We start from the raw sequence: 24,633 nt of genomic DNA, 5'->3' as shown, positions 1-24,633 counted from the left end.
CATTTTATTATTTATATAATGTGGAAAGAGAATAAACTAACCTTTACTCTCTTGTCATGATGAACTCATCTTAAGTTTTTTTTTTTATTATTATAGTTTGGAATATATATATATATATTATTATACTCACTTGGTGATCCTATTTATTCAATAAACTACAACAACAACAACAACAAAACAACAACAACTATATCATCCAAGCTTAGACCTTGTGAACTAGGATGAGTTCAATAACAAGCAATGTACAGTCAAACGGTGCCTTGCCTCCATCGATACCTGGCAACATATCAAAAGACAAGATCAATGCCATGTTACAGGTATAAAAATTAGAAAAAAAAAAGAAATATTAAAAAATAGTTTTAACTCATATATTATTTAATAATAGCGCGCAAGGCTTTTGCAAGCTCAAGGTGCCAAAGAAGAAACTCATCCTGAATTTGCCAATATCATGCAATTTTTAAAACATATACAAAACCAACAACGATTACAGTATCAACGTATGTCACAGCAACAACAACAACAACCGTTTGTTGGCGGTATAGGTTTTCCTATTGTTCCTCAACAACAACAACAACAACAACAACATCAACAACAGCAGCAGCAACCTTTACAACAACCTACAAATCCAATACAACAACCAAGGCAACAATTTCAACAACCTATGACCGATATGTCAAATACAGGTAAATCAGATCAATATACCTACTTTAGGATAATATATTTATTTATTTATTTATTTATTTTAATCAGGGACTCCTCCACCAGCTCATTCTGTTTTTACACCAGAACAACTTACTGCACTCAGATATCAAATATTGTCCTACAAATTAATATCGAAAGGCATGCCTTTGCCTCCACATTTACAGCAAGCAGTATTGACACCTATTTCAGAAACCACATCATCCACAAAAAACACTAATACTCCGTTACAAAGCCCTATTACAACAACTCAACCTGGCTCTACATTACGATCTCCTTCTACACCTTTGTCAACAGGTCATCATGATATGACATCAGCTACTCTAGTGCCTCCAAGTCCTGCCACTACAGAAACAACTGTTCATTCTACATCAATGACTACAACAACTATTTCTGCGCCTTCAAAACCGAATTCAACGACAATGACAACAACTTCTGCTGCACCACCACCGCCACAACAACAACAACAACAACAAACTATTGTATACAATGCGTATGCATCTCCTTACAATCTAATGAAGAAACCCATATCATCATTTGCTCATGCATCTCGGCAACAACGACTTCTCATACCCAGCATCACACCATCTGGTTTGGATTCTCAAGCATTAGCGTACGAACGGGAAAGACGGATTCAAACAAGAATGGTTTATCGACAATCGAAATTGGAATCTGATACAAAAGAAAGCATGATATCTGATCTGAAAAACAATATCAAATCTGGTACGATTGCCGACAAAATCAAAGCTATCATTGAATTGAAAGGATTGAAATTATTGGAAAAACAGAAAAAAGTAAGTGAAATTATAGTATAATACATGGTATTAAACTTTTTTTTTTATTATTATTAATATTATTAATTAGTTACGACATGAATTTGTGAATGGGATGGCAAAAGGATCTGTTGTAGCGACAAGCGCTGATCGACTAGCGTATCGAAAGATGAAGAAACTTTCATTAAGGGAAGCACGAGCCATGGAAGCCATTGAACGACAGCAACGTATAGATCGACAACAACGTGAAAAGCAAATACATTTAGAACAACTACAAAGCATTTGTGATCATGGACGAAATTTGGTATCATTACAGCGGGTATGGCAAGCAAAACAAACCAAACTGGGTCGAGCAGTAGTACAATTCCATCAACATATTGAAAAGGAAGAACAAAAGAAGGCAGAACGATTATCCAAGGAGCGTATCAAAGCATTGAAAAATGATGATGAAGAGGCTTATATGAAATTAATCGATGAAGCCAAAGATACCCGATTGACTCAACTTCTTCGACAAACTGGTGCGTTTTTGGAATCTCTTTCACAGGCAGTCATAGCTCAACAAAATGATCAACGTATTACCTCTTCAGCAAATGACATTTCCACCATTGATATTGATGAAGATGAAGATGAAAATGGAGCGGTGGTAAGAACAAAAAAAAATAATAAGAATAATAATAATAGTGAGATATGAATGTTATTAATACTAATTCCATTGATATTTATTTTGAATAGGATCCTGAGACAAAGGTGGATTATTTCAAGGTCACTCATAGAATCAAAGAAGAAGTGTCTCAACCATCAATTCTGGTGGGTGGTACTCTGAAGGATTATCAGGTAAGATAAATAGAAAAATGATGATTTTCCAAAATTTAATTTTTTTTTGTTTTTGATACGGTATTAGATCAAAGGTCTTCAATGGATGGTATCTTTATTCAACAATCATTTGAATGGGATTCTTGCCGATGAAATGGGTCTTGGGAAAACAATTCAAACAATCAGTTTGATTACATACCTTATTGAAAAGAAGAAGCAGCAAGGACCATACTTAATTATTGTACCATTATCGTAAGTTGAGAAATATGGATTAGATATTTCATTGATATTAATGATTTATTTTTATTATAGAACATTAACAAATTGGAATCTGGAATTCGATAAATGGGCACCATCTGTAACCAAGATTGTTTACAAGGGACCTCCTCAAGTCCGACGCAATTTACAAATGGATATTCGTCAAGGTGGTTTTCAAGTGTTGTTGACGACTTTTGAATATATCATTAAAGATAGACCTATCCTTAGTAAAATCAAATGGCTCCATATGATCATTGATGAAGGTCATCGTATGAAGAATACCAAATCCAAATTGACTCTTACTTTACGATCATATTACAATACACGATATCGATTGATTTTGACCGGGACTCCATTACAGGTATAAACGTATCCTCAAAAAAATAATATTGAATACTAAATTTTTTTTTTTTTTTTTTTTTTTTTTTTTTTTTTTGTGTAGAACAACTTGCCAGAATTATGGGCTCTTTTGAACTTTACCCTTCCAAAAATCTTCAAAAGTGTCAAAAGTTTTGAAGAATGGTTCAATACTCCTTTCTCCAATCAAGGTGTACAAGACAAGATTGATCTCAATGAAGAAGAACAACTTTTGATCATCAAACGTCTTCATAAGGTACTTCGTCCTTTCCTTTTAAGACGATTGAAGAAAGATGTGGAATCAGAATTACCAGATAAGGTGGAAAGAGTGGTCAAATGCAAATTATCAGCTTTACAATCAAGACTTTACTCACAATTGAAGAAACATGGCATGTTATATACTTCCAATGGCGACAAAGGGTAAATAATAATTAGAGTATAGCAATGTATGCTGATCCTTCGTTCTTTTTTTTTTTTTTTTTCTATTAGAAAAACCGGTATCAAAGGGCTCAACAATACTATTATGCAACTTCGAAAAATATGCAACCATCCATTTGTTTTCGAAGGTGTAGAAAATACAGTGAATCCAAGTAGACGATCGAATGATATGCTTTACCGAACTGCTGGCAAATTTGAACTTTTAGATCGAATGTTACCAAAATTACGACAAACTGGACATAGAGTAAGTATTATATATATATAATAAGTAAAACTAAATCTATTTATTTATTTAATAATAGGTATTGATTTTCTTCCAAATGACACAAATCATGAGTATTATGGAAGATTTTATGAATTATAGAGGATTTGCTTATTTACGATTAGATGGGTCTACGAAAGTATGAATGGAAACAGAAAAAAAAATAGGATAATTTTGACTCACACGTATATATATATTTTGATTTTTTGATAGTCTGATGATCGATCCCAACTATTACAAATCTTCAATGCTCCGGATTCACCTTACTTTATCTTCTTACTAAGTACTCGTGCTGGTGGTCTTGGGCTCAATTTGCAAACGGCTGATACAGTCATCATCTTTGATTCTGACTGGAATCCTCATCAAGATTTACAAGCACAAGATCGGGCACATCGTATTGGTCAAACAAAAGAAGTTCGTATTTTCCGTTTGATATCGGCCAATTCGATTGAAGAAAACATTCTTGCAAAGGCAAATTATAAATTGGATATTGATGGCAAAGTGATTCAAGCTGGTAAATTTGATAATCGTAGTACGGATGAAGATCGTGAAGCATTTTTGGTAATTACTAAAAAAAAAAAAAAAAAAGGAAAATATACTTGTATGTCTAACTATTTTTTTTTTTTTTTTTTTGATAGCGAACATTATTGGAAGACAAGACAGATGAAGATGCTGATAGTGATGCAGAAGAAGATCTAGATGATGAAGAACTCAACGAAATGTTGAAACGTTCCGATCAAGAACTTGCTATCTTTAAGAAAATCGATGCTGAACGGAATCGTACTGAATCTGAACTTCATAAACGTATGAATGGTCGTGGTAAAAAATTGGAACGTCTTATCCAAGATGATGAATTACCTGAAGTGTACCGAAATGATGATGTAGTTGAAGATGTCAGTCCTTTAGTGGAATTTGGTCGTGGACAACGTGCTAGGGAAGATGTACGATATGATGATGGTTTGACTGAGGAAGAATGGACAGCCGTAAGTATATTTATATCATTTCTTGAGTGGAATTAACATTTTATATATTTTTTCAATAGGCGTTGGAGAATGATGATGTTGATTTGGATGAATTGACTTCAAATGATCGACGTCGTGGTGAAAGAAACTCTGGCCATTATTCTGATGAAAGTGATTCTGGTGCGAAGCGTGGTGGTCGTCGATCTATGATAGATGATGGTGGACCCAAGAAACGTGGACGACCAAAAAAGGGTGAATTGGAATCCAAGCGGAAGAAATCAAAACGTGAAGATTATTCTGGACCTGATCTCATTCCCCCTCGTATCAGACAACAAATGACAGCCATCTTTGAAAAGTGTTACAAGGCAGTAGAAGAATCAAGAGCTGAAGATGAACAGTAAGTTTTAAAAAAAAAAAAAAAAAAAAAAAAAAAAAGAGGTTTCATGATACTTATTTTTTTTTTTTTAGTACCTATCGACAACGAAGTCAATTGTTTATGGATTTGGTTAGCAAACGTGACTATCCCATCTACTATACCATGATCAAGAATCCTATTGCAATGAAAATCATCAACAAACGTATTCATTCACCCTATTACAAGACAATTCAACAATTCCGTGCAGATTTTGATCTTATGTTTGACAATGCAAGAACATTCAATGAAGAAGGATCCTTTGTATACGAAGATGCTGATGAAATGCAGGTAAAAAAATGAGGATAATAGTCAAAAGAAAAAAAAAATTATTTATTTGTATTATTATTATTAGAAAATCTTACATGCAACATTGGCGAGACTTTGCCCAGGTGATGTTTTACCACCTTTGGAACCTCTAACAAATCAATATGGTGGCAAGAACCCAATTCATTATGATCAATCAGCAACAAATAATATGGAAGAAGAAGATGATGATGACTATGATGAATGATTCATTTATTTTTTTTATAAGTTGAAATAATTTCTTTTTAGTATTTTATTCTTTCTCCCTTCCTCTCTTGTATATAGTTTCTAGTTTCCCTCTTTTTTTTTATTATTATTAACTTTGTCTTCCTCCAATGTTGTTTGTTATCTTATTACAAACCATTCATTATTATTTAGTTACCTTTGAAATATATAGCATCGAAATAAAAGAATAGACAACGCTTTATTATAATAGTAGACTGAGTTTGACATACAAAGTCTTTTTTTTTTTTTTTTTTTTTTTTTTTTTTGGTTTTAGATTTTTTTTTCTTTTCTTTTCTTTTTTTCTTTACATTGTACTTTTTGTTTGACTCGATGGAGAATGCGGATCGTAACGACTTGATCGATGAACCAATGGAAGATGTGATGCCGACACCTTTGATTGAATTGCCAACCAATACACCACAACGACGACGATCTTCTAGTGTGCCGATGCCACCTTTGAATACCATGTCAGATGAAGAGGAAGATCTACGACGACAACTATTAAGAGGATCCAAGGCTAAACGACGCTCACGGTCCGTCCGATTTTCACCCGAACCTCCTGATGTCTATGAATATCCACCCGATCATACGACCAAGATCATCCGGCCCTCTGGTCCAGTCATGGCGCTTCCTTGGCATCCCTCTTGATCTCTCTCTCCTCTTTTCTCTCTTTTTTTTTTTTTTTTTTTTTTTTTTTTTTAAAAAAAATCATATTCAACGGTTGACTTTATTTTCTTCTTTTTTCTCTCTTTTTTTTCTTTTTTTTAAAAGTACTGACTATATCAATAAAGTGATTATCCTTTTACTCTGTTTCTCTCTTTTTTTTTTCTTGCATTGATGTACGACCTATCTGATCATCCTATTTTTTTTTTTTTTTGAGTCTTTCTTTACATTGTGGAATATGTTGAAGCGATAGAAGCAAATAGAAACAAGTTACATACCCTGAAATTATGGTTCATATGTGGAATGATGCTCAGTAGACAATGGTTCGATATTTTCTTTTCCCTTCTCCTCATCGCCCACAATCATCATCATTACGATCATTGTCATTCAATCGTTATCACTCAATCATTATCATACAGCCATTATCATACAATCATCAATAACTACCAGCTTCGTCAGGGGGAGGGGAAAGATGATGGCGAAAGGATATGTGTATAAAAGATCGATCCATCTCATAATCAAATCATTTAAGATGAACTAAAATTCTAAACAGTGATCAGAGCAATGAAAACATTTAGAGTAATGTATATATATATATATATGGAAAGCCTATTTCATAGTGACATTGGCCCCATGATGACATTTACTACAGTTGCCAAGCAAACTTATTAAAAGGGAATATAATTGACAAGGACCGGAAATCAATACCGGTTTTTTCTTATAAGGATCATCTCCTGTAGTAATAAAAAAAGAAAAAAGGAGTAGACGATCATCATAGCGGGATCATTTGTGACACACACATATACACATTATTTCTTTTTAGGAAATTGATCTATCACGTATCTATCAAGATATGTTGATACTTGTTAGATGAATCCTGCATGATTATAATGTTTGACATGATATAAAGCGGAAGATGATTGAATTTTTATATTCTTGGATTATATTTTTATTACAATAGTGTATGCAATAATCAGGTAAAGAAAAAAAAAAAAGGCCACTTTATTGGGAGGCTGAATCTATTCATTTTTTTTTTTTTAAAAAAAAGGAACAAACTGTTCATTAAACTTTGATTTAGAAATGTCATCAAGAAAGATGAACGTTTGACTTTTTTGGTAAGAGGAGCATAGGTAATCAAAGTTTTTTTTTTTATACTTTCTATCTCCCTGTCGATGTTATCCCTCACTCCTCTTTGCCTCCTCTTTGAATATAATCTTTACTGTAATATACTTTTAGTTTGACATTATATTTCTTTAAGGAGCATCATCTTTTTGTGTGTGTGTGTATATATATGTTTCGTTTAATAAAATAGGGGGGGGAATGATTACTAACTCTCATCTTATTTTGTCTTTTTTTTTTTTACTTCTTTTTTCTGTTTTCATTTTTTTTTTTTTTTGTCGTTTTCTTTTGATCGTTAGATGCATTACTTATGCCTATAAAAATACCACTGTCAAACTCCGCCCATGGTGGTGGCTTTCTTTCACCTTTTAAACCAAAACCAAATAGTGTATATCTTGGTGTTCTTATATTTGATCATGAACAACAAGTATTATTATCTCAATGTCGTCAACTTCCAGCTCTCCCTATTTTTACTCGTGATCGTGGAGCTTATCATTCTTTGACTCTCAACAGTGCCAATTTTCATGCCATTGTACAATGGTCTCAACAACAACAACAACAACAACAACAACAACTTCCTAAAGACTTATCCCAACAACAACATACTTTTATGACCCAGTTCCTCCAAACTCATACCAAACTCATGCAACTTGTTGGTTATAATAATACTAGCGACAAAAACAAGGCTACCTTTTATCGACATATCCTAGAGTTTCATCGTCCAGCATACAAACTTCTTATCATGATGTATCCTATAGATCAATTGTTTGTTCTCAACTCAAACCCATTATTCGCATGGCATCCATCCGAGTCCCTCGAACATGTGCCACCAGTACCTCAACATAAATCGACAGGGACTGCATTAAATACCAAACTTTGGCGTCAACCTCGCTCAGTCTATCGAGCCCAAACATCTCGTTTACCTCGTGGTCTTTACTTGGCACTCTTTTATTGTCAATCGTCTCCTCCCAGTGGCCAACGCGGATTACAGATATTTTTGGAAAAACACCATGAACATCGACTCCCTTGTGTACCTTTACGACTCGATACTCAGATCAGTAATGTGGAATGGGAATGGCTTCAAACACTTAGATATATCAAGGATGATGATGAACAAAAAGATGAAAATCATGCAAATGAATGGTCAAATGATTTGGATACCTATGATTTTTTAACCAAGGAAATGCAAGAACAACAACAACAACAACAATTAGAAGCAAAACGACAACTGGCTCCTTTTCAACAAGCTTTATTACAAGGACGTGCTGAACTACAATCTATGGTTGGTGTGCCAATTCATTTAAAGGATCTTTTTTCAGAAGATAGCCTATGTATGATGTATGATGATGATGAAGATGATGATGATAGCAATTCTACTCCTATGACTGATGATGATGATGATTCAACTACCAAGACAACGTTGAACGATTTGAATATAGATGATGATGATTCATTTGATGTCAAGAAAACAGTCAAGAGAAAGACATTATCAATTGCAGATATGTTTACATATGGTCAACAACAAATACAACATGGATGGACTCGGCCGGTACATGTACGAATGCTAGTGATTGTCAAACCATTATGTCTCACTCCTGATTTTCCAGTACGACCCAATTTCGATTTTTATCCATATCAAGTGTTTCGTACGCTTCATCCAGATGGATTACAATTCGCCACTGCCTCTTTAGAATCACCACCTCCTCGACGTCAACCACATCATCATGTTTCCATGTCTGAATTATTGGATAATACCATCAACATCAATTCTGCTATCCTTTCCACAAAACGACCTGCTTCCTATTGGCATCAAGAAAATAAGGATGATGATTCATTATCTAGTCGGAACAACAACAAATATTTGGAAAAACGACGTTCATTTTGTACTACAACTATTCTGTCATCCTCCCAGGCTTCAAAACCCAATGGCTCTGCTATCAGTTTTGTTGGTGACTCTTCTTGTGTACGAACATCTATGGCTTTATTCTATCAAGATAAGGACTTAAAAGGTTGGACTGGACGTTTATTGGAATTTGATCGACAACGAATGACACAAGTTAAAAATGAATCTCTATGCTCCATTGATGTGACACCAAAACCTCAGTATTCAAGACCGTCACGTATCACTTCCACTTGTTCTTTACCCATTCATTTTGACAATCCCTCCACTGCTGTTGCTGCTACTGCTGGACATACAACGACGGCTTCTTATCCTCCTTCTTTATCCAAACGATTGAAACGATGGTGGTTGACTCGACGAAAGAAAAAAACTTAGTTTTATATAGTATTTTTTTTTTTTTTTTTTTTTTTGTAAATCAATAGCAATAAAATCTTCTTTTTTTTTTTTCGTACTCCTTTGTTTCTTGGACTTTTTTCTTCCCCGCTGTCTTTTTTTTTTTTTAATTCTTTTCCTTCTCTCTCTCTCTCTGTCTCTGTCTTTTCTTATGCCAATGAATAGTGAAGGAACGAATGCATTGACACCTTATTCATATTGGGAAATTGCCTTTATTTACGCGTTCACCATTTTATTTGATTGTTCTGATATTGCACCATTATATCCTATTCCATTCATCACACCAAAGGTAAAAAAAAAAAAAAAAGGATGAATCATGATCTTACTTCTTTATCTAGATATTGGAAGACGCTATTCTCCATGATTCTCAAGATATTCTCGATCCTCTCATGTGTGCTTTCCTCAGTAATGCATTGAACCGCAAGAAACTCATCGAGTAAAGATCTGCATGTTGGAAACTTGTCAAACAAACTCACTTTCTTTTTTTTTTATAAAAGATCTAGTAGTTCTACTCGACCATTGAACGATTATATCAATGCCAAAGTACGATCTCAAGATTTTGATCTTGGTTATAATCCATTACCATCACAACAAGGATTCAATGGTTTGGAACCCGATATGAAGGTAAGAGAAAAGTAAAAGAGATGTTGAAATTTTCATTTTATAACAAACTTTTTTTTTTTTTTAGCTCAAGATCTTGCATGCTTTGGTAGAATGGCAACTTCAAGATAGTGCTTCAGTTCGAGCTATTATAGATGGAACCTTTGGTGCTACTAAGAAAGGTCAAATAAATCCATTAGTCCCTATTCCTTTTGGTTATGACAGTTATAAACGAGCTTATTGGCAATTTGGAGGTAAAAAAGGTTCAATAACAATCATCAATACTCATCATTTTTTTTTATGATCTATAATGATTAGATTCACCTTATCTATGGCGAGAACGAACCACTTTGAAAACAGGTTGTGAATGGGAAATAGGTATTAAAAAAAAAAAAAAAAAAAAAAAAAGAGAAAATAATTTCTTTTTGGTTGACAAATTTGTATTTTTTTTTTTGGTAGTTTGTCGTGATTTAAGTGAATTGGATACATTCGCAGATAGTTTATCAAATAGCAAAAGCCACAAGGAAAAGAATCTTGCACAAAAAATCAAACAGACATTGATCCCACAATTAGAGGAAAAGCAAAGAATACAAGAACTACGAGATAGAGCAGCAGCACGACGCATGGCAGCACAATTGGCCTTGGAAGTGCCTCGATCATTACCACGACGGGAACGACGGAAACCAACACGTTATAATTACAATGAAAACTATGATTTCGACTTTGATGATGACTCTGAATATAGTACAAAGACAGAATCAAGACGACCGACACGATCCAGTGGACGATTGCATGGAAATAATGCTATTAATGATTACATGGAGATATCCGAGATCGATAACACCACTTGGCCAACACCACCAAAAGACAATGATCAAGATCTCCATTATTATCATGATGAAATAGATATAGTGTAAATAGAATTTTTATGTATGTCAAATTAATAAAATATATATATATATATATATTCAAATACAGCGTCTTTTTTTTTTTTTTTTGCATGATATAATCCGGTTACCGGAAAGGAGAATGCGGAGCCTCAACTTTTTTTTTTTTTTGCCAACAAAAGGAAAGTGGGATCTAGTACATTGATTGATTCCTTCTCTTACGAAATAATATGGGTAAGGCATAGCTACGATCATCATTATACAACCATCATTCAGCAAACAATCAACAATCTATTTTGAAGAAGAAGAATCTCTAGATAGAAAAAAAAAGGAGGGGCAGAAGGATGGAATAGAATGGATGGATGGATGGATACAAAAAAAAAAAAAAAAAAACGAATGGTGAATCGAGATCATATCTAGATGGAAAACTGAATGTTGATTTTTTTTTTTAAAATTCTAGGTATCAGCCGCGATTCTCGTCATAAGCGCAGCGCCACTGGTGCTAGACGTTCTCAATACAGAAAGAAGAGAAAGTAAGGATAATGCATGATGAATGGTTAGGAGTATTAAGCTTTATTTTATGTTAGGTTCGAATTGGGTCGTCAATCTGCCAACACCAAGTTGGGAGCCAAGCGTATTCATCTTGTGCGTGTACGAGGTGGTAACTACAAGCACCGAGCTCTCCGTCTTGAAGCCGGTAACTTCTCTTGGGGATCCGAAGGTATTTCTCGCAAGACCCGTGTGTTGACTGTGGTGTACAATGCCTCCAACAATGAATTGGTGCGTACCAACACTCTTGTCAAGGGTGCCGTTATTCAAATCGATGCCACTCCTTTCCGTCAATGGTACGAAGCTCACTATGCTCAAGTCTTGGGTAAGAAGAAGGCTGCCGCTGCCAAGACTGAAGAAGTCGAACATGCTGCTGACAAGAAGTCCAAGTCTGTCCAAAAGAAGATCGCTGCTCGTCAAGCCACCGCCGCTGTCGATCCTCTCTTGGATGATCAATTCGCCGCTGGTCGTCTCTATGCTATCATCGCTTCTCGCCCTGGTCAATCTGGTCGTTGTGATGGTTACATTCTTGAAGGCAAGGAACTTGAATTCTATGTCAAGAAGATCAAGGTAAATAAATAATATCCAAAATTTTTTTTTGTTCATGATGACTCATTCCCTTTTTTTTTTTTTAATAGTCCAAGAAGCATTAAACAGTCTTAGTTTTTACTTTATTTTATCTTTTTATATTGAAAAGTCTATTTTTTGTTTTATCCTTTGTCTTATATTAAAAAACGATGTTTTATTTGTGTATATTCTTACTCTTTTTTTTTTGATGATGGTTCTCTATATTGGATAATGATATTTGAAAAAGTGTTTTCATTTTGGTATCTCTGTTATTGTTCTCAATGCTGTGTAACAACAAGATGATCTCTCCTTTACTACATTCATTGCCCCTTTTATTTGAATTCCATCGTTATTTTTTTTTTCTTTCCCTGATAGACAGCGAATGATCAGCACAATTAGATCAACTGTATGTCAGCCATCATCCAAATCGTAGAGATCGATAGCATTCTGTAATCCTCATCAAAATGAACTATATAACTAATGACCATGTTGATTCCTTTTTTTTTTTTCTCCTCCTAGTCATTTTTTTTAATCATCTTGTTCATCCCTACACTCGATTCGTCTACCTCTTCAAAAAGGGTTGTTATTCAAGATCATTCATGTATTCTTGTTTATCAAGAGGGATGATATAAATATATTAATGTGTGCTTTGGGAAATGTCCATCAGAGAAGAAAAAAAAAAAAAAAAGAGAACGATCCAAGAAAGTTTTCGCGGCGAGTCCATCAGCTAAACAGCATGGTCCACTGGTGAATGCCAGTATCATTGTAAAAAAGCTCATTATCTAAATATAAAAAAGATAAAATACATACTTTGATTTTTTTTTTCAAATCAAGTAACATACCATTGCCTGATACTATATACTGGATATAACAGATAAATAGACATATGGATGGGTAGATTGAATGATTGAATAATAAAAAAGTTTGCTATACAGCATTTTATTGAAATAATATACATATATAAAGATAAAATAAAACGAAGTACTCTTCCAACCTCTGATGTATCTTGTGCACTTCAAGAAATTGTATTGCTTGCATATTGGGTGCATCCTTGAGAGTTTGTTCCATTTCTGGTTCACATCCTGATATCTTGATTGTTGACGAAGAGGACGACAAGAAAGTGATCATTTCAATATTAGTTGCAATCTCTAAAGGAAAAAGAAGAAAACTAAGCGTTTTGATAAATGATGAATATAAACTGAGTTCACGTCGTTTTCGAAGTTCAACCAGAGGTGTTTTTGCACATTTAGTATTGCTTTTATATAGAGTCAAATCGTACTACAAACGAATCATGTTGGTCCAATAGTATATTCAATCAGTTGATCTTGATCTGTACCCATTTAATCGTTCTCTATGCATATAAATGTGTATAGTAAATTAGAAAAAAAAAAGCCAGAGTCCATAGAAAAGTCGAGATAACTTACCAAACAAAAAGGTTGCTTCACTACCATCAATAACAAAAAGACCAAAAGACATAACCTTCTATTATCCAATAGCAGATAATAACATACTATACAATTAGAATATAATGGAAACAACAAAAAAAAAGAAAAAGAAAAGAAAAGCGGAGTTGAATTTGCTTGATCGCATAGTCTAATCATTATTTGATAGCTTCAATGGGATGGGAGATAAAAAAAAAAAAATATAAAAGACGTCTTTTTTTTTTCTCCTTTCTTTTGTTTTTCTTTCTTCTACAAGACACAAAAAAAAAAAAAAAATCATGTGCTTCTTTTTGGCTGCTTCCTTGTTGGTGTCTTCTTCTTTCCGTTCACCTGGTTAATGCAACAGAACACTCTCATTCTTGTTTGTGATTCTTGTTTCCCCGTTTTCCTTGTCGTTCTTTCGGTTTTGTCGTGCCTTTGGTTGTCTGTCTTTTGCGTCTTCTGTCTGTCTTCCTTGTTCCTTGGATCTTTTTTTTTTACCATATGATATCTATACTATCACTTTTGCGTCGCGCACATACTGGATGGGTTGATGCGTGGCGACCGTGTCTTAGAACTGGAGGATCTTTTTTTTTTTTTTTTTTTTTTTTTTTTTTTTTTTGGTAAGTGCACATATACAAATAATATTTTTGTTGATCATCATACTAACCATTTTTCCGTTTCTTCTTTTCAACCACCGAAATGGCGGGCGAAATACGTAGATCCGGAGCTATGAGTCAGTTTTTTTCTTTTTTTATTCTTTTCTTTCTTTATATTTCTATCTCATGTCAGATTTACCTTCTTTACGGAAAAAGATTGACTTTTTGGACAGTTCTCTTGTTGACCTTCTCAATGAACGTGCTCGGATTGCTTTAGACATTGGCGCGACCAAACGCAAGAATGAAGAGGAATTGGGGTAAGTGCAAAACGCGACTTTTTTATTATCTTTAACTTATTCTTATTGGTAGTGAAAAGGCAGCAGATGATCTTCATGTTTATATGCCTGGACGTGAAAAGCAAATATATGAAAAGGTAATCCTTCTTACAATGAAAATAGAATTAAAAAAAAAAGACTCTTACTCTTTTTCTATTATTAGTTGAAACGATTGAACCATGGTCCTATGAAAGATGAATCTTTACATGCTATCTTTAGAGAGGTAAAGAACGTAAGAAAAAACTGAAACAAGGAAGCTTACGATTTTTTTTTTTAATTATTGATATATAGATTATGTCTGCATCGATTGCTCTTCAAAAAGAAGTCTCTGTTGCTTATCTTGGTCCTCCTGGTACATTCTCTCATCAAGCTGTCTATCAAAGATTTGGTGATAGTGTTGTCTATGTTCCTCAAAAACAAATCACAGGCAAGTCAGAGAAATAACATATCTATTGATAATAACCTTTATACATATATATATATATGTAGATGTTTTTGAAGCGGTGGAAAAAGCACATACTACTTATGGTATTGTTCCTTTTGAAAACTCAACTTTTGGCAGTGTGGTGGAAACATTAGATTACTTTGTCAAGAGCAATGTTAAAGTCAGAGCAGAAACTTATTTGACAGTAAGTTTATGAAAATAATGAATTTGATAATGAATTTTTTTTTATCTAGGTACATCAATGCTTATTATCCAATAGTCCTCTAGATAAAATCAACAAAGTGTATAGTCATCCTCAGGTAGTTTTCCCAATAAAAGTTTCTATTCAAAAATGAACTCATTTTTTTATTTTTTAGGGACTTGGACAAACACAAGAATGGCTTTCAACTCATCTTCCAGAAGCAAGACGCATAGCAGTCAAGTCTACAGCACAAGCAGCAGAACAAGCAGCATTGGAAACAGGTGCAGCAGCCATTTGTAGTGAGATATGTAGTGAACTCTATGGATTGGACATTGTGGCTCGGGATATTGAACATGGTGTGGCAAATACGACAAGATTCCTGATCATCGGCAGTTCCAGTGACGACCAAGCGACAGGCAATGATCATACATTATTACGTTTCACCGTGGATCATCGACAATCAGGTGCATTATGTGATGGACTCAAGGTATTCAAGGATTATGATCTCAATCTATTCAAGATCGATTCTCGGCCCAGTGGATTACGACCATGGCATTATGTGTTTTTTGTGGAATGTTCTGGTCATGCTCAACAAAGTGATGATTTACAAAAAGCTGTCAAGGATCTTAATAGGTATTGCTTGGATGTCCAAATCCTAGGTAGTTTTCCCAATGAACGTACTGATTGAATCAACTGGTCTATTATTTTTTTTTTTTTTGTTTTTTTGTTTTTTTACCTTTGAATTATTATATATTTTGTTTATCACACATACACACACATCTTAGTCTAGTTTATACCGTTGTACATATAGTTGATGATTTATAAAGATGAAAACAATAAAAGATATGTGTATCCATTTTTATTTATTTTGTTAAAAAAAAAAAAAAGACGATCATTTCAAGAATAATAATAGAGATGGACATTTTCTAATGTAAATCAGTACAAAGGTATACAATATTTATTGGAATGGATATATAAAATAGATAACAAAACAAAACAAAAAAAAACCAAAGACAAGAACAACAAGAGGAATCAAGTCAAAAAAGCAGCCAATCTATCCACCACATGGGACATTGTTGGACGCTATATGTAAAAAAAAAAAAAAAAAAAAAAAAAAAAAAAAAAAAAAAAAAAAAAAAAAAAAAAAAAAAAAAAAAAAAAAAAAAAGGTTAGTGATCTATAGATGATGATGATGAGAAGGAACTTACCCTAAATGATTCACCTTGCCACATTTCAGTAATCAAGATCAAAAGACTTTTTGGATAAACAGGAATCAATTTGGTCATGGGAGGACGAACATCATGTTCTTTCACTTGAATATAAAGAGCATGTTCAGATAAATCTAATGAAAGAAAAAAAAAAAAGAATGATCAGGTTTTCATCATAATATTAAATAAATAATTTACCTTGAAATGGATAACCATAGGCACCCCAAGTAAGAATTTCCCAGAATATCAAACCACATGCATAAACATCTACTTTTTCAGTATAACTTGGATTGGATGACCAGAATTCAGGTGCTGAAAAAAAAAAAAAAAGGAAATGAGAAGAATTTTTTTTTTATTTGTTTGTTACCTTGCCAATTAGGAGTACCACATTGTGTATGCATTAATGCAGATGCTTTAGGTCGAATCCGAGCCAAACCAAAATCATTCACTTTAGCCCGATCATCTTCAGAAATCTATTCAGAACAATAGAATTAAGAAATGAAAAACAAAATGAATTTTGTTTTTTTTACCAAAATATTCATTGATTTGAGATCCTAATAATAATAATAAAAAAAAAGAATGAGTATGATTTTGATTCATTTTCATATGATTTACCCGATGTATAATAGATGGTCTAAAAAAAAATAAAGATTCATTAGTATAACAATAATAAAATAAAATAAAAATATTTTTTTTACCTTCGAGTATGTAAATAAGAAACACCAAGAGCGATATCATGCATGTACATGACCTGTTGAGCAAAACTAGGACGTTTGTATTTCCGAATGACATCAAAAAGATCCCCTTTGGCACATAATTCAGTGATGATACATAAATGTTGAGGATTTGTACATACACCAATAAATTGAATTACATTTTCATGTCGTAATTGTCTATCAATAGGTAAGTGAATTTATCCTTTCTATTTTTATGTCACTTACTTTAATACTCGAATTTCATTTTTCACTTCTGCTAAATCCATTTTATTAAATTGAGCTAAACGTAATTCTCCAATGGCCACAGCTTCCTATCAAAAAAAATCATGTGAATAGTTATTTTTGATGGATGATTCTTTTACCCCTTTATAAAGACCAATAAAACAATCCTTGAATCCACCACTACCTAATTTTTGTCCTACTTGTAAATGATGATAAGGAATATCCAAACCAGGACCATCTTCCAAAAATAATTCTGAGAATTCCCTTGATGTTAATTCCATCCTATATTCTTGTGCTGAAATATGTGAAATAGGTCGTAATTCAGTAGAAAATAACTGCGGTATCGATGGTGCTGGTATAGGTCTTGTATTTTGTTTCTAATGAAAAAAATAAAAAATAAATAAAAAATAGGAAAATGATTCAATTTCTTTTCTTTTTTTTTTTTTTTTTTTTTTACCCAACATAATAAAAGATCAACAAGTTGTGCCTTGGTTCCTTCTGTTGGAAGACCTATTTCTTTCAAAGTGAGTTTACAAGTTCAAACCTCATTTTTTTTTTTTTATTACCTCTTTCTTGACAATATTCTATAAGGTCGGCTAGTAACATCTTATTCAAGTCATCCTTACTCACCAACTATGCATAAATAAAAAATGAATGAGTTTTGATATTCACTATAGATATATCATACCTACTTCAAGTGACGAGTCAACATGTCGATGTATAGTTTGGAATAACATGACTAATAAAGTGTAAGAAAAGGAGTAAGGGAAAGTAAGAGAAGAAGGATGAAGAAAATAAAAAAAAAAAGTCGTGCTTTCAAATCAAAATCACATGAAGCGATCCTAAGATTCAAACATAAAAGGAATACCAAATCAAGTCAATGCGAATGCAATAAGTTTTATTATAAAAAAATTCAAAATGTAATACAATAACCACCAGACATAGTTTCCATGCATGTACTATCTCTTTTTTCAAAATGATGAGGTAAAGGATCATCCGTTGTTTCAATAGGTAGACTTGTCACCATTTCAATCATCAACAGTAGCAGAGCATAAAATACAAACAAACGTAAATCTTGAGAAATCATCTTCTTTTTTTTTTTGCTTCTTTTTACTTTTTTTTTCTTCTCACTTGGCCATTATATATAGAATTTTTAAAGATCATTGACCACCTTTTTCTTTTATTTGTCTATTTCAGGAACAGCTATTGACAACTCTTTCATCCTTTTTTTTTTCTTGGAATCTCTTTATTAATAATGCTTTAGTTCTTGCTTCTAGATGACAACATGGTATACTGACAACTGTCGTCAAGCAAAGAGTAATACTTCTATTTTGGATCATCACTTTATTGCTTCACCATGTATTTTCCAGATTATAGGAGCATAAATTCTTTTCTTTAAAGAGTATTACTATCATTCGTTCATGTATACTTGGTTTGCATTTGAATTAACGACAACAAGGCTTTTCTTCCTTCTATCATCAAGTTTCGTTACGATGATGATTGAATAAAACATTTGGATAATTTATTAAAGTGGGCCATAAATATATGGATTCTCCGTTTTGACACAGATTGAATCTAACTCTTGTGATGATTTTTTTTTTGATACATCCTTTATTGATGAAACTACTCAATTTCATTCATGATGAATTTGAAAAAAAAAAGGCAATGAATGTATGTAATGGAAACCATTCTCTGTCACTCAGATAATTTGGCAATGAGAAACTATAATGTATCCTTTCATCTAGTGCTTGTATCTTCTTCTTTTTTTAAGGTAAATTGGAAAAAGAGAAAATGGTATATCAATGTTGATGTCTTCTTGCGTTATATATACCATGACGATGGGTTAAATGATTTCTTCTATTTCTCTTTTTTTTTTTTTTTTTTTTTGTCTATTCATCTGTGATTCGCCCTTTTTTTTCCCATCAGTATATCAGTCACGATGGGACATGATAATTCGAAGCATTTTAAGAAGATGAGGGTTGAAATAGAGCTTGAAAAGAAAGAATGTCTCATTGCATTCCAAACATCATGATTTTTTTTTAATTAAAAAAATGATCAAATTTCTATTTGCGTTCCCTCATTGACATGTAAAAAAAAAAAAAAGAGTTTAAATGGAGCTCAGCCTTATATTAGATGGAGTGTTCGAGTGCCTTTTATAATAAAGTTCAAAACCTTATTCTATTTTGATGATACAACGAATTCAGAAGAAAGACAATAGATGATTTGTAAATAAGGAGATTCTTTATTGTTTTCTATCTAAACAGGAATAGTGATGATTGATGATAATAAGACTAGATAATGCAATAGAAAGTAATATATGGAAAAGACAAAGAAAAAAGGGAGGGATCACGCAACATGAAATAAAAATAGGATGATATGTATATAAACTACATTATAAATGATGATGATAAAATATATAAGAGATAATAAATAAAAAAAAAAATAAGAAATGCTTAAATGAAATAATATATATGTGAGAGAGAGTGTGTATATGAGTTGTGTGTGTTGCGGGTTGACGTGAACTAGGTAGGAGAATGATATAAAAAAAAACTACAATTGAGGGTCAAAGACAAAATCACGAGTGGAAGACATCATGGTACGTTGAGGTTGGTCATTCTTGTTTGGTTTGGTAAACAAAGGATTCTTGCTAAATGATAATCGGATACCACCCTTGATAGAATTGGATAAAGTATGACCTTGAAGTTCAGTCATAATTTGAGTAGCACACATCACATCATCGAATTCCACAAAACACATTGGACCTTGAGGTTTGGTACGGAAATACATACGTTTGTAACCAGCACATTTGGAGAATAATTGACGTAATTCATCTTCATTAGTATTTGGTGGTAAGTTGCCAACATATAAAGTATTACAAGGAGGGTTTTGATCAGCCAAATTGGGTGTAGCCATCATCATCATATTGTTTAGAAAATTACTATTATTATTATTATTATTGGTTGATTGTGTACTAGTACTTGTTGTTGTTGTTGTTGTTGTTGCAGTGGTACTACTACCATTGGAACTATTGTTGATGGACATAGGTGTAGGTCGTTGAGGAGGTGAAGTCATCATCAAACTATTGGATCGTTGGGCAGGTGTGGTGATAGTAGAAAAATCTGTACGGAATCCATTGTTGTTCGAACCAAAAGAAGTATCTTCCGAGAAATAAGAACCAATACGATCAACAGGGACAGGGGATGATTTAGACAGATAATTGAAAGGATCCAAAGAGATATCTTCAGGTATAGGATGTTGAGGTTGTTTGATGGATAAACGATGAGTAAAACTGGTATTAGAAGAAATACTGGTTCGTGGTGCTGTTCCCAAAGTATTGTTGATTCTACCATCAATTGAATAAGTTCTGAATCCAAATAGATTGTCGTTAAATACAGGTGTAGAAGGAGTCATAGTTTGTGATGGTTGATGTTCCGCAGCCAATGCGAATGGATCGGATTTGTAATCAACCACGGGTGATAATAAATCGCTAGGTAATGGTGAAAAACTAAAAGGTTCATGGTGTCCCAACATCAAGTTCTTACTATGGTTGTTGATGATATTGATGTTATTATTGTTGTTGTTGTTATTTCCAAAATTCATAGTTGTTGAAGAAGGTAAAGATTCCAAAGGAGAAGAAGAAGAAGATGGAGTAGTATCAGTAGTACCAGGTACAATAGAACCTCTCTTGATATGAAGATTTTTCTTTGCCATTTCTGCTTTGAGGATAAGTCCTTTATCTTGATCCACTTTTTTGCCACTAATAACATCAACAGCTTCCAAAGCTTCCAAACGAGAACGAAACCTTGCAAAACCAATCTAAGAAAAAAATATTATATTTTAATATATATATAATAATAATAATACTCTATTTTTATTAATTACCATTTGTTTCTTGCCATTGAGAGGAGTATTCAAAGAACTAGTAGCTGAGTCATCATCTTGATCCTTACAATGCCATTTAAGAGAAGCAGCTTCAAATCCAGGTGAGAACATGAACATATTTTGGAATTCTCGTTCTTGCATATCTTCAGGAAACCCAACCACAAATATAGTAGTGACTTCTTCAGTTAGCATACCATTGAGAGGAGGTGAATTGAAGGAAGGTGTATTAAAAAAAGCAGAAGAGGCTGGTGATGATGATAAAGGATGGACACCACGAACATCTGGCGTATATGAAGAATATGGAATAAATGAAGGTTCACTAATCATCATTATCAAAAAAAAAAAGAAAAGAAAAAAAAAGAGAGTATGTGTATATATATAAATATATAAATATATAAATATAAATATATATATGTATGTATGTATGTGTGTGTGTGTGTTGTATATATGTGTGTGGGTGTGCGTGGAAAAAAAAAAAAAAAAAAAAAAAAAAAAAAAAAAAAAAGAGGGAAAAAAAGGAGGGGAACTAAGGAAAACAAAAAAAAAAAAAAAAAAGGTACCTAGGAGAATGTGAGTGTTACATTATTTTTCAAAAGCAGCAGTCAGTTTCGTAAATTGTGACAAAAAAAGAATATTTTTTTTTTTTTATTTCTAACTTTATAATAAACCTAAAAATCTATATATCATTTTGTCGTTGTTTTTCCTTTTCCCGATTCAATTTGCCTGTTAATCCAACTCGATCTTGTTTCTTGGATCCTGTCTTGTTGAGATTCTTGTGTTTATGAGGATCATTTCTATTCATCAAATTACGATTTCGAACTCCATGTCCACCTTCCCAAAATGCCCCTTTGCCAGTCGCTTTATCGAATTCATGTCCACATCCAATACAAGGTTTGTTGCCCACTGCACTTTGTTCCTTAGAGCACAGACCACAAACATGTCGAATAGCCATTTCAAACACATGATCTTCTTCCTTATCATGACATGTATCACATGCATAGAGTTTACCACAACATGAGAATCGAAACCATCGTTTGGATTTTTGATAATGACTACAAGTGCCTTCATTTGGTAATGCTTGTCCAACTGTTAATAATGTATCCTTGGGTTTACGCTTGTTCTTGAGTTTCATTACTTGTGCTTCATCTGCCACCAATCTTTCTCCACCTTGTCCAATGTTAACAAACCGATATTCGTTCAGTGCCATTGTCAATTTGGTATGACAGTTGTAGCATGCTTGTGTTGTAGGTCGATCATGTGGTGCCAATCTTATACTATGTTTCATATCATCCATACAATTTCCACACGTACCCATAAAGGAAGATCCCAAAACATCAAATGCTGTGCATCCTGCTAGTTGTAATAATCCAATCGAAGAAGCATTAGCATGTATCAATTCTGACAAAAACTTGACCCCAATAATGGAATGACAGGTCTGACATGTTGTCCATCGTTCTTTCTTGTTTATATTCTTCTTATCATTCGTTTCATTTGCTTCAGGAAGTATATTTTCCAAATCAACTGTATTCTTGCAACGACTACATTTCACCAAAATATGTAGAGATACACATCGGAAGAGAGAAACATTTTCTAGTTGTGGTTGAATCAATCGTATTTCTGTACCCCTTCGAAGAGTTGGTTGTGATGATACTTCAAATCCGTTTGTTGTTGATGAGGATGCTTCTTCTCCTTCTTCTTCTTCTTGTTTAGAATCTTCATGATCAGACGCAGTAGATGAATCAGATGAATATTGGTTTTTGTTATCATCATCACTTGTCATACCAGGAGGTTTAGCCAAACTAGGATCGTTCACCAAAATAACTTTGTTCCTTGTCTGATCATCCACAAATAGTGATTTCTGTTGAGGACTTGATGATGATTTCACTACTGGAAGTCGTGCTTGCTGAGGTCGCACTTGTTGAGGCCTAACCGGTCGTAAAAGAGGTGTAATAGTATCCGTTTGACCTGGTGTTTCAGGATTGTTCAAGATATATTCCATATGTCGATTAAGCCAATTTAGATGTTCAAAAAGGGTATAATCCATATGTTCTTTAGTGTGGTAACTAAAAGCTTGAGTAATCAGACTAAGAAAAGTAAAAAGAATAGAATTTATGAGAATCAATCTTTTTTTTTTTTTTTTTACCAAATCTTTGATCATTTTATTTACCTTGATGTTGATTTTCCAATGTTTTTGTTATCGATATCAATATAGCATGGAAGAAGAGGATATTGCAAGGGTACATGGTATCGAAGCCGTACAATGCCATCATCAAATACAGTGTCATGGGTAAAATCAGGATCAGTCAAATGGAATGATACAAATAGAAGAGTACGTTCAGATCTAATGAAAGGAATATCAAATCAATAAATATATTCTATACAATCATAATAATAATAATAATGTTGCTAGATGACTTACTTGGATGCTCGGAAGGATGATCCAAGTCTAGTTTTGAGTTGATCTATTTCTCTTGAACGTCGTCCAAATGCGGCAGCCAAATCAGCATCAGAATAAGAAGAAGTGGCAGTAGTGGCAGTAGCAGCAGCAGCAGCAGCAGTAGTAGTAGTAGTAGTAGTAGTAGTAGTAGTGGAAACAGCAGTAGGAATTAAGTCAATCATAGGTTTCACAGGAGAAGAAGGTTTAATATATGATGTATCTACATTTGATGTATAGGATGACGTTTGTTGAAATTGGGATGAAGTTGTACCTGCTGCGGCATTATTGATAATATGGTCTGGTAACGCAGGTGCCACCATCTCCTTTGATTTTTTTGAGTGAGACACAAATCGCATAGTTGTAGCAGGTTGTTGTTGTAAAAGTTGTTCCATATTTCTATCAAGCCAAGATAGTTGTCGTACAAGAGTGGTATTAGCCGTGGTTGTATATGTATCAAAACCTCTTTCCAAATTTCTAATAGTAATAATAAAACAATCTTATTAAATATCATAACTTGTTTTCTTTTTTTAATATCACTTACATGGCAAATCCTTTTGGGATATCTGAATTCATTACAATGATACTGGCAGGTTGAGAAGGATAATCAGTAGGAATAAGCATTTGTAATTGTAGTAATTCCAGATCATAAGGAAAGTCAGGATCTGTGGGTTTCATTGCCAATCGTACAGTTGTTCCATTGGAAGAGTCACTAATATATATATATATATATATATATATATGAATAAGCTAAATTATTATATATAATATAATTCAATAATACCTGACTTTTTTAAAAGTGGATGAGTAACGCTTTTCCAGTTGAGTAAGTTGAACTTGTCGAGAACCAAGACTTGTTGGCTAATAAACAGAAATAGTAGTTCTGGTTAATAGACTAAAATAATATAAATAATATATATGAAAAGTATAATAATATACCTTTTGTACTGGTCGTCTTTCTACCATATTTCAAAAGTAATAAAGAAAGAAGAAAGATAGAAAAAAAA

General features: G+C 33.2%; 9 protein-coding genes across 9 annotated transcripts; 5 read left to right on the top strand and 4 right to left on the bottom strand.

The window, feature by feature from the left end:
- Positions 1-1,121: 1,121 nt before the first annotated feature.
- BX664DRAFT_260731 (SNF2 family N-terminal domain-containing protein) lies at positions 1,122-5,277 on the top strand (the record flags this gene model as incomplete). The annotated part of the gene is made up of 12 exons (XM_051540642.1): positions 1,122-1,493; positions 1,564-2,115; positions 2,214-2,306; positions 2,374-2,537; positions 2,598-2,904; positions 2,986-3,320; positions 3,390-3,582; positions 3,641-3,739; positions 3,814-4,161; positions 4,239-4,583; positions 4,643-4,959; positions 5,031-5,277. The coding sequence occupies 12 exons, from the start codon at positions 1,122-1,124 to the stop codon at positions 5,275-5,277; spliced, it is 3,372 nt and encodes a 1,123-aa protein (XP_051402052.1).
- Positions 5,278-8,411: 3,134 nt separating this feature from the next.
- BX664DRAFT_330074 (uncharacterized protein) lies at positions 8,412-9,568 on the top strand. Its single transcript, XM_051544918.1, has one exon. The coding sequence runs from the start codon at positions 8,471-8,473 to the stop codon at positions 9,560-9,562; it is 1,092 nt and encodes a 363-aa protein (XP_051402051.1). The 5' UTR covers positions 8,412-8,470; the 3' UTR covers positions 9,563-9,568.
- A 100-nt stretch (positions 9,569-9,668) lies between these two features.
- BX664DRAFT_278677 (uncharacterized protein) lies at positions 9,669-11,153 on the top strand. The gene is made up of 6 exons (XM_051541414.1): positions 9,669-9,869; positions 9,919-10,016; positions 10,078-10,204; positions 10,269-10,434; positions 10,499-10,558; positions 10,640-11,153. The coding sequence occupies exons 1-6, from the start codon at positions 9,732-9,734 to the stop codon at positions 11,095-11,097; spliced, it is 1,047 nt and encodes a 348-aa protein (XP_051402050.1). The 5' UTR covers positions 9,669-9,731; the 3' UTR covers positions 11,098-11,153.
- A 136-nt stretch (positions 11,154-11,289) lies between these two features.
- BX664DRAFT_295451 (40S ribosomal protein S8) lies at positions 11,290-12,270 on the top strand (the record flags this gene model as incomplete). The annotated part of the gene is made up of 4 exons (XM_051542152.1): positions 11,290-11,301; positions 11,528-11,600; positions 11,655-12,186; positions 12,255-12,270. Exons 1-4 carry the CDS (start codon positions 11,298-11,300, stop codon positions 12,267-12,269), a joined length of 624 nt encoding a protein of 207 aa, XP_051402049.1. The 5' UTR covers positions 11,290-11,297.
- Positions 12,271-12,906: 636 nt separating this feature from the next.
- Positions 12,907-13,719, bottom strand: BX664DRAFT_358029 (uncharacterized protein; the record flags this gene model as incomplete). The annotated part of the gene is made up of 6 exons (XM_051548000.1): positions 13,608-13,719; positions 13,520-13,532; positions 13,392-13,438; positions 13,198-13,331; positions 13,026-13,044; positions 12,907-12,965 (listed from the first exon to the last, which is right to left on the bottom strand). The coding sequence occupies exons 1-6, from the start codon at positions 13,657-13,659 to the stop codon at positions 12,907-12,909; spliced, it is 324 nt and encodes a 107-aa protein (XP_051402048.1). The 5' UTR covers positions 13,660-13,719.
- Positions 13,720-14,325: 606 nt separating this feature from the next.
- Positions 14,326-16,046, top strand: BX664DRAFT_295450 (Prephenate dehydratase-domain-containing protein). Its single transcript, XM_051542151.1, has 7 exons — positions 14,326-14,520; positions 14,573-14,636; positions 14,702-14,761; positions 14,830-14,965; positions 15,028-15,167; positions 15,217-15,282; positions 15,340-16,046. Exons 1-7 carry the CDS (start codon positions 14,390-14,392, stop codon positions 15,850-15,852), a joined length of 1,110 nt encoding a protein of 369 aa, XP_051402047.1. The 5' UTR covers positions 14,326-14,389; the 3' UTR covers positions 15,853-16,046.
- A 4-nt stretch (positions 16,047-16,050) lies between these two features.
- Positions 16,051-18,094, bottom strand: BX664DRAFT_330060 (kinase-like protein). The gene is made up of 12 exons (XM_051544917.1): positions 18,003-18,094; positions 17,877-17,943; positions 17,768-17,820; positions 17,451-17,687; positions 17,314-17,399; positions 17,071-17,265; positions 16,988-17,006; positions 16,903-16,926; positions 16,740-16,845; positions 16,571-16,684; positions 16,373-16,506; positions 16,051-16,247 (listed from the first exon to the last, which is right to left on the bottom strand). The coding sequence occupies exons 1-12, from the start codon at positions 18,045-18,047 to the stop codon at positions 16,197-16,199; spliced, it is 1,131 nt and encodes a 376-aa protein (XP_051402046.1). The 5' UTR covers positions 18,048-18,094; the 3' UTR covers positions 16,051-16,196.
- Positions 18,095-19,473: 1,379 nt separating this feature from the next.
- Positions 19,474-21,537, bottom strand: BX664DRAFT_358026 (uncharacterized protein). Its single transcript, XM_051547999.1, has 2 exons — positions 21,193-21,537; positions 19,474-21,126 (listed from the first exon to the last, which is right to left on the bottom strand). The coding sequence occupies exons 1-2, from the start codon at positions 21,520-21,522 to the stop codon at positions 19,861-19,863; spliced, it is 1,596 nt and encodes a 531-aa protein (XP_051402045.1). The 5' UTR covers positions 21,523-21,537; the 3' UTR covers positions 19,474-19,860.
- A 331-nt stretch (positions 21,538-21,868) lies between these two features.
- Positions 21,869-24,633, bottom strand: BX664DRAFT_295443 (uncharacterized protein; the record flags this gene model as incomplete). The annotated part of the gene is made up of 8 exons (XM_051542150.1): positions 24,566-24,633; positions 24,411-24,487; positions 24,171-24,338; positions 23,612-24,103; positions 23,360-23,533; positions 23,257-23,276; positions 22,844-23,157; positions 21,869-22,720 (listed from the first exon to the last, which is right to left on the bottom strand). Exons 1-8 carry the CDS (start codon positions 24,590-24,592, stop codon positions 21,869-21,871), a joined length of 2,124 nt encoding a protein of 707 aa, XP_051402044.1. The 5' UTR covers positions 24,593-24,633.

This window comes from Halteromyces radiatus (assembly GCF_025201355.1).
Source record: "Halteromyces radiatus strain CBS 162.75 chromosome Unknown BX664scaffold_3, whole genome shotgun sequence".
NCBI classification, from domain to species: domain Eukaryota; kingdom Fungi; phylum Mucoromycota; class Mucoromycetes; order Mucorales; family Cunninghamellaceae; genus Halteromyces; species Halteromyces radiatus.
This window is presented reverse-complemented; position numbering and strand designations above follow the sequence as displayed.